The sequence below is a fragment of the Aedes aegypti genome, chromosome 1 (assembly GCF_002204515.2).
Source record: "Aedes aegypti strain LVP_AGWG chromosome 1, AaegL5.0 Primary Assembly, whole genome shotgun sequence".
NCBI lineage: Eukaryota > Metazoa > Arthropoda > Insecta > Diptera > Culicidae > Aedes > Aedes aegypti.
In genome coordinates, this window is record NC_035107.1 from 107,706,994 (window position 1) to 107,723,991 (window position 16,998).

At 38.2% G+C, this 16,998-nt stretch overlaps 1 protein-coding gene across 4 annotated transcripts in view; it reads right to left on the reverse strand.

Moving 5' to 3' along the window:
* The window catches only part of LOC5576462, a 40,631-nt gene extending 24,727 nt beyond the window's left edge, over positions 1-15,904 (reverse strand). For all 4 annotated transcript variants that reach the window (XM_021844628.1, XM_021844620.1, XM_021844610.1 and 1 more), the window contains exon 1: positions 14,689-15,904. In XM_021844628.1, coding sequence (XP_021700320.1) covers positions 14,689-15,326 — 638 coding nt within the window. In that variant the 5' untranslated portion in view covers positions 15,327-15,904. The remainder of the gene's footprint in view (positions 1-14,688) is intronic.
* Positions 15,905-16,998: the final 1,094 nt, after the last annotated feature.

The window sequence follows — 16,998 nt, forward strand, 5'->3', positions numbered from 1 at the left end:
AAATATATCAACTAAGAATGATAAGCTACTTTCTGGAAGTTTCTTGATGAGGATGTAGATGATTCCATCATTGCCAGGAGCTTCATATTTTTGATTTTTGTTTGACGTTAACTACGTCTTACGGCAATATACTGGGTGTCAATTGAAAATCTAAAATTTTGCGACCGTCACGAAATTATGAAAGATTTTGAACGCTAATAACTCAGTCATTTATCGATAGATTTTAAAAATTTTCCCACCAATCGGTCGGAAATGTATACAGCAATTTCCTCGAATGGAGAAAACTATTGAATATCGACAATAAACTATTGAAAATTTGGAAAATGTCGACCCCTTTCTTACGCAACCAATCACGTGCAAGCAGTTTTCCACGCTTCTTTTGCGTTCCGCTTCGCACTATAAAAGCAGACCGATTCCTGCTTCTTCGCTCATTCTTCTTTTTGCCGTCAGACTGTGAACATGGTCGGCGAGCAAGTCTCGAGTGCCTTTCGCATTATCAGCTCAGTTTTCAATGGAACGCGAATGGAACAACAACACGCCGTCACGACTGAAGCCGCTTGTTGAAGCGCACATCGTCATCAGCACCGAAAATCTCACCGGGCGAAGAGGATTGCATCCAGTGCGCCGTCAAAATGTGTCCGTGTTACGCAAATTCAACAATTCAATCGGCCCTTTTCAGAGCCAACAAATGTGTTTTAAAGAGTTGATTGTGTAATATTCCTTAATTTGTTCGAGATGGCTGAAGAAAATCGACTAAAGCCGCCGAAATGTGTCCGTGTTACGCAAATTCAACAAGTCAATCGGCCCTTTCCAGAGCCAACAAATGTGTTTTAAAGAGTTAATTGTGTAATATTCCCTATTGTGTTTACCACATACTTGCTATAATTTCTTAATTCATCTCATAGCAGCATACAATAATTGATTTATTACGAATAATTGACAATACGGCAATTTGAGGATGTTTCCAAGGACGCTGCTGCAGTGCCGTCGGGATGCAATAACAGCATAATGCTCATCTTGTACATCCCTTACCCAGACATCAGTTTCATATAGCCTATTTGCCAGATAAGAAAACGAAGAATTTGAAAGGAGGAGCATCACCTGCTATTCTAAGGGTATAAAGCATCCCTTCTTCGTTGAATTCGGTTTCATTCTGTTTTCGCTTTCGAGCTGGTAAGAGCTCCTCCAAACCTGCTCAGCTCTTCGCTACCAGAGGCAAGCTGTTTGTACGAGATGGCTGAAGAAAATCGACAAAAGACGCTTGTTGAAGCGCACATCGTCATCCGCACCGAAAATCTCATCGGGCGAGGAGGATTGCAACCAGTGCGCCGTCAAAATGTGTCCGTGTTACGCAAATTCACCAATTCAATCGGCACTTTTCAGAGCCAACAAATGTGTTTTAAAGAGTTGATTGTGTAATATTCTTTAATTTGTTCGAGATGGCTGAAGAAAATCGACCAAAGCCGCCAAAATGTGTCCGTGTTACGCAAATTCAACAATTCAATCGGCCCTTTTCAGAGCCAACAAATGTATTTTAAAGAGTTATTTGTGTAATATTCCCTAATGTGTTTACCACATACTTGCTATAATCTTTTAATTCATCTCATAGCATCATACAATAATTGATTTATTACGAATAATTGACAATACGACAATTTGAGGATGTTTCCGAGGACGCTACTGTTGTGCCGTTGAAATGCAATATATTGACGTTAACTACGTCTTAAGGCAATATACTGGGTGTCAATTAAAAATCTACAATGTTGCGACCGTTACGATATTATGTTAGAGTTTGAACTAAAGGAAGGCTGCAACTATGACAATCGACTAAAATTCAAATGCAGAAAATCACTTGGCGTAGTTAACGTCATGCGGTCGTGTCTTGTACACAACCCCCCCTGATTTTTTAATAATAGTTCTCACTTCTTCCAAATCAGGCTCCCAGGAATTTTCGAAAGCGTTCTGTTGATTGAGAATATTTTCGAAGTCCAGAGTAACTTGATTTTCTATTGGACTAGTAGAGGAATTAGGGTCATAATGGACACGTTAAGCAAATGTTCGTTTTAAGACCATATAATGGCAATGTTTTTAATTTACTAGACGGGGTTTTCAAGTTTGATGTTAGTACGACGTGCTATATTCATCCATGTTGATAAAAATCATACCATATGCCTGAAAAGCAAGATAGAAAACTGAGTCGAAAACAAAGTAAAAAGGTATCGGGGCGAAATGGGCATTTGCATGAAATTAAGTGATTCCAATATATTCAATGACTGTCAATCGTTTCGATATGTAAAAGGACTCTCCCTCAATCATAATAGCTAAAAAGAACCTTTCAAGGCTTGTTATTTTGCTCAAAAATTAAATTCTTCCATGGCCTTGCTTATATGCCAATTTGAAACTGAGAAAAATTTTAATTCAAATTTGGAAGGACAATTGAAGCAAAAAATAAACATTTATACCGTCAAACATTTTAAATGCATTACAGATTTCATGCAGTGTATAAACTTTTGATGAAGTATGCATATTCTCAGATATTGAGGGGTGTCCATTTCGCCCCGTATGTTCATAATGCCCCTAATCCCCCTAAGTCCTAAATTAAAGTTGTGTGCACTTTCAAACTAAAAAGCAAGTTTTTGAGCTTTTTCGCAATTAATTAGTAATAATTTGTTTTCCTCTTTCAATTCCGGTATTGGCTTCTGAGGTTTATTTTTCAAAATTTTAGATAATTTCCAAAAGGGCTTCGACCGAGGGTCCAATTGAGAAATTTTATTTTCGAAATTTTTGTTTCTTAATTGAGAAAAACGTTTCTTGATTTCTTTCTGCAAGTCTTGCCATATAATATTCATAGCAGGATCGCGAGTGCGTTGAAATTGCCTTCTCCTCACGTTTTTAAAACGGATCAAGAGTTTAAGATCATCGTCTATAATCACGGATTCGAATTTTACTTCACATTTTGGAATTGCAATGCTTCTGGCTTCAACATTGGAATTTGTTAATGTTTCAAGAGCATTGTCAATATCAAGTTTTGTTTGTAAAGAAATGTTAACATCAAGATTAGAGTCAATATATGTTGCATATATATTCCAGTTGGCTCGAAAATAATTGAAAGTGGAGCTGATAGGATTGAGAATCGCTTCATGGGATATTAGAAATGTAACAGTGACATGATCAGAATCAAAATCAGCATGAGTAACTTATTGGCTACAAAGATCACTAGAGTCGGTTAAGACCAAGTCAATCGTAGATGGATTTCTAGAAGAGGAAAAACATGTAGGGCTATCAGGGTATTGAATTGAGAAATATCCTGAAGAGCACTCATCAAATAAAATTCTGCCGTTGGAATTATGTTGAGAATTATTCCATGACCGATGTTTGGCATTAAAGTCACAAATGACAAACAAAAGTTGACTTAATGCGAGTCAATTTTCGCAAGTCAGTTTGGAGCAAATTTACTTGCTGTCCAGAGCACTGAAAAGGAAAATAGGCAGCTATGAAAGTATATTTAACAAATTGTGTTTCAACAGAAACACCTAAAGTTTCAAAAACGTTAGTTTCAAATGACGATAACAGTTGATGTTTTAAACGCCTTTCAATGATGATTGCAACTCTCCTACATGCCCCATCAAATCGATCATTACGAGAAACAAAAAAGCTAGGATCTATTTTGAATTTAGATCCAGGTTTCAAATACGTTTCAGTAACAACTGCTAAATGCACATTATTAGCTGTAAGAAAATTTAATAGCTTATCCTCTTCACCATTCAATGAACGAGCATTTCAATTTAAAATATTTAAATTATTATTTGGATCCATTAGAAAACCGTAATCCAATAACAATTTGATTAGTAAATTTACACCAGCTTGAACTGCTTCCCATTAGATGATGATTTTTCGTTAGAATTTTCGGTTGACGAAGAGTCGGAGTAGAAGTTTCCTGTGGCGGCAGGGTTTTTTTTTTTCATTTTATTTGAAACAATTAGAATGGGTACTCGTAGTATGAAAAGGGGAGGAGCTCAAATTACCTGCTACGATATCGGCAAAGGATTTTCCTTGGGTAGATACATTCGAAATTAAAAGATTCGAACGGCTACCCAACGGATTAAAATTAGTTTGTGAATGAGCATGATTATGATCTTCCTAATAGGTATGATTCTTGAGCAAGCGATCGTTAACTGAAAAATGAGCATTGTTCGATACTCTACCATGCAAATTCCGGAAACGACCGTTATCGTAACGGATATTATCTTTCATCTGCCTGGTACGAGCCTCGACGACTCGCCTACGCGAAGGGCAAGCCCAAAAATTTGACTTATGAATGCCCAGCAATTGGCGCATATGAACTTATCGGTATCTTCCTTCACTGGAAAGACGTGCTTGGCATGAGAAGAACCTCCGCAAATCATGCATTTAGCTTAGCATCCATGCGGCCATGTTTTGTACCATGATCATTGATTGGGGTTCTGGAAATTTCCTCCAGGGGTCTTTAAATGTTTCCATGTCACAAGGACATCGAACATAAGTCTTGCTTTTTCTAAAGCTAATATTATTTAGATGTTTTTTTGTTAAAGGGAACTAAATAATATTTTTGAGAGAGCCCTTTCCGAACAATGCCAGATTGGGTTCTCTTTTTCGTAATGTTTGCTTGGCCTGGGGAAAATCCAAGTAAATCATTTATTCCATTTTTGATCTCTTCAGGTCTTATAGTCTTATAGTCACTTGAGAGACCTTTCAAGGCGACTTTGAACAAACGTTTAGTTTTGTCGTCATAAGTAAAAAAAATTGTGCTTCTTCTCTTCAAGATGTTTGAGAAGAAGTTCGCGATCTTTAAGAGTTTCCGGCAAAACGCAACAGTATCCTTTCTTTGCGATTTATGAGGAAACCTTGATTCCCCTAATGGAGTTCAAGATCTCCTGCCTAAAACCCCCGAATTCGGAACAACTGACCACGATAGGCGGCACTCTTTGCTTCCTCACTTGAATCAAACAGCCAGCAGTCTCTACTTCGATTTGGTGTTCAAAAAATTTATCTAGAGCATCGAACTGATTGCTAACATTATCCATTTCACCCTTGGAAGAAAGTTCACATTCCGAAGAAATGTCCTTTCTTCCATTCTTGCCACGTGTAGTGACAGTTTTAAAACCCACTTTTTTGGAAGGAAGTAGTGAATTCAGAGATTCACCCTTCCTTTTGTTAGTTGTTGATACCATGTTTAGTGAATAAACGAAAGAAGACGAGATCTCCTAAGAGGTTTTTTTTTCTCAAGACGGTGTCCAAGAAGGATTACCATCGCTAGCTTTCGCCAACGAGTCCAACGAAAAATCGAAGGCACGGGTCCAAGTAAAAAAAGCTTCTTGGAATGCCAGTTTAGCAATCTTGCTCTCATGCACTTATCCCAAAAATTCCAAGCAAATTAGTTTCCGTAGAATTTACATTTCGAGAATCGACCGCGAAGTTTGATTCGCAAACACAAACACACAAGCCCACGAACTTTGCCTCTTTGGAGCAGCCTTTTTCCGAATTATGACCTTCCACTGTATTCTAAGGCATGGGTATCACAACTCATCTCTCAATTCACCCCCGTAAACACTCACCACCGTAGATATATTTGCCCAACCTGATAAGCCCATGTCGATTCGTTCCTATACAAATGCGTATTGTTGATACGGTTCTCCGTAGGCGGTTTGCAATTGTCTCCTTTTCAGTGAAACACACCCACCAAAAGAAAAATACACTGCCGTTTAGAAGATTGGGTCACCCCCAAAAAAAAACAAACCCAGTTTTTTTTTGTTAATATTTCTGCAATTACACGTCCGATTGGAAAGGAAATGAGTTAATCTTACCTAGCAATTATTTTAATCTAACCTTTTCTGAAATTTTGTTTACTCAACTTTTACTTATAGTTAAGACATTTTTTATTCTAAATTGATACTAAATAGGAAGGGGCCTTCTTTAGCCGAGCGGTTAGTCCGCGGCTACAAAGCAAAGCCATGCTGAAGGTGACTGGGCTCGATTCCCGGTCGGTCCAGGATCTTTTCGTAATGGGAAATTCCTTTACTTCCCTGGGCATTGAAGAAGAGATCATAAACAATGATTAAAAGTAATTCTGAATTCTCCCTACATTCGTTCAGGAATTCCTTCAATTATTCTTTCAAGGGAATTTACGAAAGTTCCGTAAGGGGCTCACCCAGAAATTCAGTCCGAAACTTACGGTGAATTTTTTTTCACAAATTCTTCAAAGAATATTTCCAGCGATTCTTCAGTTCCTCAAACATTTCTCCAGATATTCCTTCATGAATTGTACTAGGATTTTTTCCTTATTTCCATTAAGAAATCCTCCAAAAATTTGTAATTTCTCATAAAGTTCCAAAAGGGATATACCTGCAATTCCTTTCCGAATTTCTCCAACGATATTTCTTCAAGATTTCATCCAGGGATTTCACCAGCGATACTTTCAGAGGTTTTCCAAGAATCCCTATAAGAATTTCTACAGGAAATTCTACATGGATTCCTATCGATAGTGTTCTTTAGGTTTCATCAGGGCTTCCCAAAAAAAACTTCAGAGGTTCCCTAAAATATTCAGAAACTCCTCCAGGAACTACTTCAGAGATTAAACCACATTTTATTTTCTGAAGATTCATCAATTAATTCAGGTATTCTTTCAGAAATTTCATTAAGCTTTTCTCAACCACATTTTCCCGAAATTCTCCTACGCGTTTATCCCCGTATTTATTAAGGAATTTCTCTGGATATTTCACCGAGAATTCCTCCACTATTTTCATTAAAGTTTCTCCAGGGATTTAAGGGATTAAACTTTATTCGGAAGTTCTTCCAGGGATGCTTCCAATGATTTATCCAGGAATTCTTGCAGGTGTGTGTAAGAAACCAACTAAGGATTTTACATGAATTTCATCCAGAGATTCCATAAGCATTTCCAATAGGAGTTTCTTCAGGGATTGAACAAGAAATTTGCTTAAGTTTTTTTTTTTCATCCAAGTATTCCATCAGGAATCCCTTGAGAGATTTTTCCCGGAATTTCTTTAGTGACTGACTCATATATTAGCTTAGCTAGCTTAGCTTAGACTGACTACACATATCAATGGTTGCTATTCCGTGATTGACCGAAGTCAGTGAAAATGCACAAAGAATCAACTAGAAGTTCAGCTGGGATAGGCCATAATCTTCTTCAGTGTGCATAATTCAGTGCCTCTATTTATACAAGGTCAATAACGGCGCCGGCCACGTCCTTGCAGTCAGGTGGGATTGAGGGAAGGAATGTTAGTGTGTAACCTTTGCTATTTGGAGACCGTGTTTGCCTCTGCATCTCCACAAAGGTTACTGGGAGGGATGTTTGTTAATGGGGAGGATCGTTGGGTCAAAAGATTCACTTTGATAAGCGATTAGACCATGATAAACAATGATTTGTGAGATATATACATGCTTATACGTAAATATAATTGTTCATATAATTTCTATGTAGAGGAAAATTATGCCGACACTTGAGGTGACGAACCATTCAAAGTTTGTTAAACAAATACCTAAATGTAACATTCCTACAGCTGTCAGTACGAAAGCATGTGTTATTATATTTTACTCATTTGAAAAGAAACAAAAGACTCAATTGGTTGGGACATCATAGAACACTCTTATTTTTATGCCGACACTTACAGTGGCGAACCATCCAAAGTTTGTTGAATAAAGTGGATCTTTCGCAAGTCTACACTTGTAGTGTCGAACCATTCAAAGTTTTTTTAATTACAAAAATAAAGGTATATAAGGGGTGTTCTGAAAAAAAAAAAAAGTTAAACATAAATAAATCATGAATCAGAGTTTGTGTCGACACTCACAGTGACGAACCATCCATAGTTTGTTGAAACATCATATTTACATCCCACCATTGTAACGATTAAATGTGTAGTCATACATATTTTATAGATTAGAAATAGTAGCATGAAACGAGCTCACCAATTGATCCGTTATCCTTGACTGAGCAGCCATAATCCACTTTCAGCTTCACTCGTTTGCTCGGATAGCACCCAGAAAAAAAAAATAGGCGCGCGACCCGAAAAAAAAACAGACGACAGCTCGGGCTTTCTTGACGCACTGCCCAGGAGCAAGCGTCAAGGTCGTCGAAAGATCAAAAAGAACGAACCGATCGCGGCACTTTTTAACTTACTCCAACCGAACTCCCCGATCACGCCACTTTTTCACTTACGAGACCGACGCGCGACATGTTTGATCCTGCCCTCGTCGCTCGCTCCGGCAAAAGCAAGCGTCAAGGTCGAAAGATCAAACAGGACTAACCGATCGCGGCACTTTTTTCACTTACTCCAACCGAACTCCCCGATCACGCCACTTTTTCACTTACGAGACCGACGCGCGACATGTTTGATCCTCTCTTTAGTGACTGACTCATATATTTGTATAAAAATTCCTTCACGAATTTTTCCATGAAATTTACCAGAAATTCTCCAAGGAGTTTCTCCCGGCATTTTTACAGGAATTTCTCCAAATAATTACTCCACAATTTTGTATAAAGCTTTACCAGAGAATTCTATTAAGATTCCATCAACATCTTCCTGGGGTGCGTTCAATGATTTTTCCAGGAATTCTTCCAGAAATTCCTCGAGGTATTCTTTTGGAATTTATCCAGACATTTCACTAGGGGTTCTGCTACCAACTTTCCAGAGATTACTTCAAAAATTCCACGAAGAATTCTTTCAAAAATTCCTTTAGTGATATTATGGGTAAATGGTGAAAATTTCTCTTAAAGCTTCAACAAGAAATCTTTCAGGTATACTTCTAGGGATTCTTCCAAGAATTTCTTAAGGAACTTCCCCAAAGATATTTCTACAGGATTTTTTTTTCAGAAATTTCATCCTTAACATCTCCAATACTCCTCAAAGAATTTCTTCAGGAACATATCTCTAATTAGTTTCTGTTTTATTAGTTTTCTCGTAATAGTAATTAATTTCAGAAGTTCCTCCAAAGAATACTGTAAAATTTCTTTAGGAATTCTTCAAGGATTTCTTCAATGATATCTCTCAAAATTTCTACAAACACTCATCGAAGAAACTTTATCCGAAAATTGTCCAAAGATTCTCCAGGTTCAACATTTCCACCAGGAAAAATTTCTCCAGCGATTTTACCAAAAATTCTTCCAGGGATATCACCAGGAGTTTCTCCAAGGGTTCTACTAGTGCTTCCCAGACTATATGGACAGGAGTTCCATAGGGAATTTCGTCAGAGATTTCACAATTATTTTATTCGAAGATTTCAGTTATTGAACCCGGAATGTTATAAAGAATTCCACTAGGAACTCCTTGAGAGATTCTATGTTTCCAGGGGTCACACTACTATTTCCTCCAGAGAAACCCTCGGGTATTCCTACAGAGATTAAACCAAGAATTCCGAATGGAATTACATCAGGAATCTTCGCATTCACCAGGAGTTCTCCAGAGAATCCAATTTTCCAGAGATTCTGCCTCGGGAGTTCTTCAAAAGATTCCATCAGGAAATCTTCTAGAAACTCCTCCAAGGACTACACTAGAAATTATTTCAGAAATTCCACTAGTTTGGCCTTATGGGATTCAACTAGCACATTCATAATAATTTAAACGAAAAAATGGGGATGAACGTCTTTACTTTACCTTTGATATCATCAGCGTTTCTACCAAAATTTCCGCAAAGAATTCTACCATGGATTCCACCAGTATTTTCTTTAGTGATTCCACTGGAGTTTTCCCGTAAATTCCAATAAGAATACTCTCAGGAATTTAATCATGATTTTTTTTCAACGATTCCACCGGAAGTTACACCAGGTGTTACAGGGAAGACCTCCAGGGATTGCACCAGATTTTTTCCAGGGATTCCACCACGAACTCCACAGGAAATTCCTCCAAGGATTCTACCAGAGGGATTTCATCTGAAATTTCTACCAGGAATTCTATCAGCGATTAAACCAAGAACTATTTCAGGGATTCTACCAGTTTTTTTTTTCTCATGGGATTCTACCAGTATTATTTTCATGGAATTCAACTAGCGATTTCACCAGAATAGCCTCGAAAAAGCCTTCAAGGGCTTCAACAGTATTTTCACTATGGATTCTATTAGGAATTACATCAGAGTTTTAATATGAAATACTCCCAAGGATTCCAACGAAAAAATCTTTAAGGACTCAACCAGGAATCCCTCTAGGGATTCAACGGAAAGTTCCTCCAAGGTTTTTGTTAGGAATTAACCCAGGGGTTTGACTAGTAATTTTTCTCATGATTTATATTTTTCTCCAAAGACTACGAGTGGAATTCCTACAGAGATTCCATCTGGAATCCCGACAAGCATTTCATCAGAATTATTTCCAGGCATTACATCAGGAAATACTCCAGCCATTCCAATAGGAATTCCTCAAGAATTTTTTTCAAATTTTCTATCAGTAATTCTACCAGGGATTTACCATATATCTTTATCAGGGACTCCCCTAGTATTTTCTTTGGAATCCCTCCAGGTTTGACTTAAAAGATTCAAGTATGAATATTCTCAGAGATTACATCAGGTAATCTTTCAGCGATTCCGCCAAACTTTCTCCAAAGTATTTTCTCTAGGGATTTCTTCCGGAATTCTTCAGTAGATTTCATCAAGATTTCCGACCGGGATTGATTTTTTCCAGGAATTCCACAAGGAGAGATTCCACCAAGCATTTTAATAACAGTCTTGAGGGGAAATATAATAGGAACTTCTAAAGGAAATCCTGGGTGAAAATTTGTAGAGTTTCCCGACGAAATCTCGAGGTGTATTTCAAGCGGAAACTATTCTTTCCACTAGAAATAGTTCTAGGGTATCTACCATCTACCAATTCATCCAATATCTCCAGAGGAAATGTTTGTGAAATTTACGGAAGATTTTTTGTTGTATATTCTGGTGGACTGTTCGGAAAACTTTCTGGTTAGCCGTAAGAAATTCTCAACCCCTGATGAATTTAATGGCGGAATTTTAGGAGACATTCCTGATAGAATATCTGAAAAAAATCTAGATAAAATTCTTGAAAAATAATGCTGGAATATCTGAAGGAATTCCTAATACAATCACTAGGAAAAAATACTGGTGGGATCGTTGAAGGATTTCCAGTTGAATTTAGTAAGAGTTCGTAGAATAAATATAAAAGGAACTCCAGGAGTGGTGAAATCGTTAGTGGAATTTCACAAGGAATTTCTGGAGTTATCTTTGAAAAAAAAAATCGTAAAAAAAAACTCCTTGGGGAAATTATGGGAGGAATTTCAAGTTGTTTCCCTGAAGGAATTCCTGGTGAAAACCTTGGAACAACTTCTGGTCACATTCCAGGTCGAATCCTGGAGAGAACTCTAGAAATACTGGTGGAATACCTTTTAAAATCGCTTATGGAGTCTCTGGTGGAATCTTGATGCAATTCCTAAAGAAAATCCTTGTTGAAATTCCTAGTAAGAAATTCTGGAGAAATTTCAGGTTGCCCTGTAGAAAATATTGGTGAAATCCCTTTAGGAATCGGTCGATCAGGTCAATTTTTTGAAAGTTTCCCTAGAAGAACTCTTGTAGAATACGTAGAGAAAATGTGGGCTCCGTGGCCGTACGGTTAGTGTCGTCATGCATTTGATCGCATCGTGTCATGAGGTGTGGGTTCGATTCCCGCTGCAGCCATTGAAACTTTTCGTCAGGAATGTTCCTTTATCGAAAGGATTTGATCATCGGAATTACTCAAAAGATTCCTTCCGGAATTTCTCGTGGAAACCTCAAGTAATTTGGTAATACACCAGTATATCCTCCAGTGACTCTATGACGAGTTCCTCCTGGGATTCAAAAAAGATATACGGCCAGGGCTTCTTTTGAGAATTCTGCTGAAATATTACCAGGAATTCCTTCGAAAATTCCGCTAAGAACTCCTCAAAGGGTTCCAACTAAAAATACCCCTAAAAATCCTCTAAGGATTCCAATTAAAATCCTCCAGGGATTCCACCAGAAGGTCCGCCATGGATTGCATTTGGAATTCACCCAGATAATTCTCCATGATTTCCATCAAGAAAAACTTCAAGAATTCCGTCTAAAATTCTCATAGGGATTCCACTAGAAATTCTTTCGGAAACTCCGTCGATGTTCTTCCAGTGATTTTATCGGGAATTCAAAAAACCTCCAGAGGTTCTTCTAAAAAATTCTGGAAAATCCTTCAAGGGTTCCGCCAAGATGATCTCCAAAGATCCCATAACGAAGAGGATTAAACAAAGCATTTCTCTGAATGTCTTCAGGTTGAATCCCTCAAAGGTTCTTTTTTGGAAAATTTTTGGTAAAATTTATGAAACAGTTTATTGTGAAATCCTTGGAGGAATCACCAAAGAAATCACTGGAAAAATTCCCAGAGTATTCCCTGGAGAAATTCCTCAAAATATCTTTGGAAGAACTTTTAAAGCAATCCTACAGGATTCTCCAAGGTAATTCCTGGTGGGTTCCTTGGAAAAAATCCTTTAAGAAATACTGGAACGAATTGATGGATAAATTCCTTAAAGTATACTCGGTGAAATTTCTGGTAGATTCTTGAAGTAATCCCTTGAAAATCTCAGGTCGAATGCCTCCCAAGAAATTCAGGGATGCAAGGAAGAATCTTTGAAGGAAACTCTGGATGAATTTAGAAAATAATTTATTGAAGATTCTCTAGAAGAATCCTCTGTGAATAACCTGGGGAACATCTCAAAAGGAATCTCTAAAAAAATCCTGAGGGAAACCGTGTGGAATCCCTGAAAGTTTCCTGGTGGAATCCCTGAAGGAACTTCTTGATGAATTCTTGGAGAAATTTTGGGTAGAATCACTGTAAGAGTTCCTGGAGTGAATCTCGGCATGTATTTCTGTAGGAATTATTGAAGGAGTTTCTGGCGAAAATCGTTTAGGACTCCCTGAAACAATCTTAGCAAGAATGTCTGAATTAAATCCTGGAGAATTTTTTGGAGGTATTCCAAGGGAAATCACTGGAAGATTTTTTCCTGTATTAATTTCTTGGGAGGGATTTATTGAACAATCTCTTTAAGAATTTCTAGAAGAATTCCTGGTGAAATCACAAGAAAAGAACCCTTGTTGAAACTGTTTAGAAATTCCTCAAGTTACACTGGAGGGATTCCTAAATAAATCTTTGGAGAACTTTTAGGTGTAATATTTGAAGGAAGCATTATAAAAACTTGTATCACTCTGTAGAAAAAGACACTAAAGAATCGCTGAAGAAATTCCTTTTGGAATTTCTAAAGCAACTCCTGGTGGAATATTAGGAGGAAGTCCTGAAAAAAGCCCTGGTGAAATTCTTGGAGGATTTCCTGGTGATGAACTTCTTGAGAAGTATTTGAAGTAATTGATCTTTGAATGAATTAGTGGAGGAAATCCTGAATAACCAGTAGATGAACCTTTTAAGAAATTTCTGGAAGAATTCCACCTGAAGGTATGCTTGAAGAATTTTCCTCGGAGAAATTTCTGGTTGAAACTATGGATAAATTTCAAGAGGAATAATTGATAAAATTTCTGGTAGAATCCCAGGAAGAATATATGGGGAAATCCCTAGTATAATTTATGGATTCCTGGAATAAATGGCATTCCTCATCAATATCAATTTCTTCCGGTACTTAAATTTTGAATGTTCTGCTCTTCCTGACTACGATTATTGTCCAAAAATCGTAGAAACATGCCCACTCACAGCTACACAATTCGAATAAAAATAACAATCACTTATTCACTAGACTTGTCGAGATCATTCAAATCATGCGAAGAAATATAGAGTTGCGGCAACGAACATAGACAGTTGGTTAAACGGTTGCACCCACATAAAATAAAACTTGGGAGCGGAGTCAATGTTGGTCAAACCGTCTGAGCGTCTGTGGGCTGCATAATATAAAGATTTTTTGATACTAAATTTGATTTTTTAAAGATTTCCAGAAGTTTGCATGAAAGTATTCCGGGTTTAGCATTCGGAAAAAATATGAAGTAATTTCTTGAACCTGAAAGAATATTTGACAGAATTTCTGGAGGTGTTTAAGAATAAATTGTTAAATCATGTAGTAAATCACAAGAGATATTTCTCTTGAGTTGTTTGGAAGAATTGTTGAAAGATTTTTACTAGACTTTTAAAGCACATTACATTGAATAATTTTCACACTACATTAGATATTTTCCGTAGAGAGAATTGATGTTTTTTTTTTTTCAAATATTGAAATATTCCGATTTCCGTCAAAATGTTGCAAATACCCTACTAAAAGTCTGGAGTCTGTGTTCTTATGCCACACTGAATAATACAATGGTTGATACAATGCTCAGATAGAATGTTGTCTTTTTTTAGTATAAATATTAGGAATCTATGACAAAAAGTCGAACGACAAAAGGTCGAAAGGGCAGAAGGTCGAAATACAAAAGGTCGAAAGGACAAAAGGTCGAAGAACAAAAAAGAAGGGACAAAAGGTCGAAAATCTATTTTCAAAGAAGGAAAAATTTCCCACCAAGCAAATCATATTCGACCTTTTGTCCTTTCGACCTTTTGTCTTTCGACCTTTTGTCCTTCGACCTTTTGTCCATAAACCAAATATTAGATACTTGCACGACCATAGATGTATGGATAAAACTTTCGTGTTTTTCGGGATTGACCCCACACTTTTACACGGCAGTGTAACTAGATAAGGTCGCTCCACTCACCCATTGGCTATTCGATTTTTCCGCTTTCGATCGTCCATCTCCGCCAGCCGAAGCAGGAATGTTACAAATTCCACATCGTTCTTGAACTGCAACAGATTCCGCAAGGTGTCCCATTTCTCCGCATTCTTCGTGCCGATGTAGATGTTCTTGCTGAAGTTCTGGTGTCGGTACTTTCTCACCCGATCAGCAGCTCCTGCCACAGGAGTTCCCGCCGCGGCACGGTTGAGATTCGGATTGGTGATACTGCTACTGCTGCCGGAGCTAGAGTTGCCACAGTTGTTCGGATTGTTGGATGCACAGCTGGAAGAGCTATTACCATTGGCGGTAGCTGATGGCGGGCTTGGTGGTCTGACTGGTGGAAGACTTGGTCCGGAGGTTTGGGAAGAATTTCCGTTGGGCAACGTTCGCGTATTGCTCTGATTGCTGCAGATGCTATCCGTATCGCTGATGTTTCCATTTTCCACTGCTGATGGGAGTGACGTCCTTCCAACAGGAAGGGCGTCCGTTTCCGGTTTTTCCTCATTATCCGTATTCGGCTCGCTATTGTTGTTACTCTGAATACTGACTGGTATCTCCGATTCCGTATCACTGTCCAACACCTTTGGCATCGTATCACGCATCCCTGCCCTTAGTTTCATTCAATCAATATTTCGCAGAAAATAATCACCATTTTTCCGACCACTTTAAGCAGAAATTTTCACATCCCAACCCCCTTAGGAGGGCGCTCGCGCTGCCATCATTCTGGCAGACTGCATCAGATATCCTTTTTTCGCAGTTCCCATTATTTCACTCTCACATTCACTTTCACATCCCAATCAAATAAAATGTCTAACTTTTATCACCACACAGCGGAGCAGCAGCACAAAAAAATCCTGGAGGCTGAATACCAGCCCCGCGATGTCGACGGCTGCCCAACCGACGATGATGGAGCCCACTCTTGCAATTTTTGGGAGGAAAAATCCTAGCCCGTTCACACACAGAATTCACACTTTTCGCCAGCCTTCAACCAAAATTTCCACTATTCCCGACGATCGACCATGCTCGATTTCACCTAATCCTGTTCCGAGCCCGGGTCCGTTCTGTTTTGGAAAACTTTTCAACCATTAAAGTCAAACTTTTTCCAGTAAAAATTGCAACTTTAAACCGACGAAAAACTCGTCAAGATGAAACTTTTCATCTTTAAGGCTATTTTTTCACTTTTCCCACCCCGAACGACGTACTCTCGCTCTCAATTCCAGGAGATGAACTTCCGTCCTGTATACATGGACATCTAGCGGGAGCCCGCCCGCCACCACAAGAGCGAAGCAGAATTTTCTACACTCGCTCTCTCATTCTCGCGTAAATATGAGCCGTAGCGAGTGTGTATGGGTGTTTGTACACAAATCTACTCCCTACTAAAGGACGAACGTATCCTTGCAAGGGGGAGTGCCGAGAAAAACGCATCGAAGGAAAATGTTGTGATGTGCTTGTTCGACGTCGTTTTGAATCGATAGATGCCGAAATGCCACGTGCTACTGGGCACTGCAAACTCAGGCGCAAGCTAGTGACGTAGTTGATGCGCTTCTTCTAACATCCTAAGTTACAATCTGAGTTTTATAAATTACTTCAAGGCTGTTATATTAAATAAACGACCGTAAATCCGTGGTCTAGGTATTTTTATCTATATTGCAACCTAACCTCTTGCAGAGTATAAAGCAACTAGTTGGTCTACTCTAGGAAAGGCTACAAAGTGTTTAGTTATGACACAAAAGAACACCGAAATCCGTACACCAGAGCACTAAGCCCAATAAAAGCCTCCAATAAAAATATTTGGATTTAAAATAGGCAGTCAATTAGTATTTTTCTATTACTTCCACGTCTTTTTATGCCTAATTAATCACAACATGAGCCTTTCGTTTCGTAGAAACTTTAAAATATAGGAATAAAAATCACTTGCCTTATATCGAAATCCGTACAGCTGCCCAAAATTCAAAATTCAATTGCTAAATACGGAATTTTTATTCTCTTCTTTTTATTCCTGGCTTATAATCCGAAGTTTAATTGATTTTAGTTCATTATCATCAATTTGACTAATCATCAATTACTGAAGCCACGCGTTTGTAATACTAATAACCCTATATCTAAATCTGGCTACATCTTACTACCCCGAACGCCACTACCCCGAATGAGTCATTACCCCGAATAGTTCAGAATACAGCGCGGTATTTATTGTAAGCAATACGGTGGTAAACAACGGTGCGTAAAATACGATATTAGTTGTTCTTTCGGTGAATATTTCCTCTCATGCTTTTAAAGACCGTTTTTACTTTT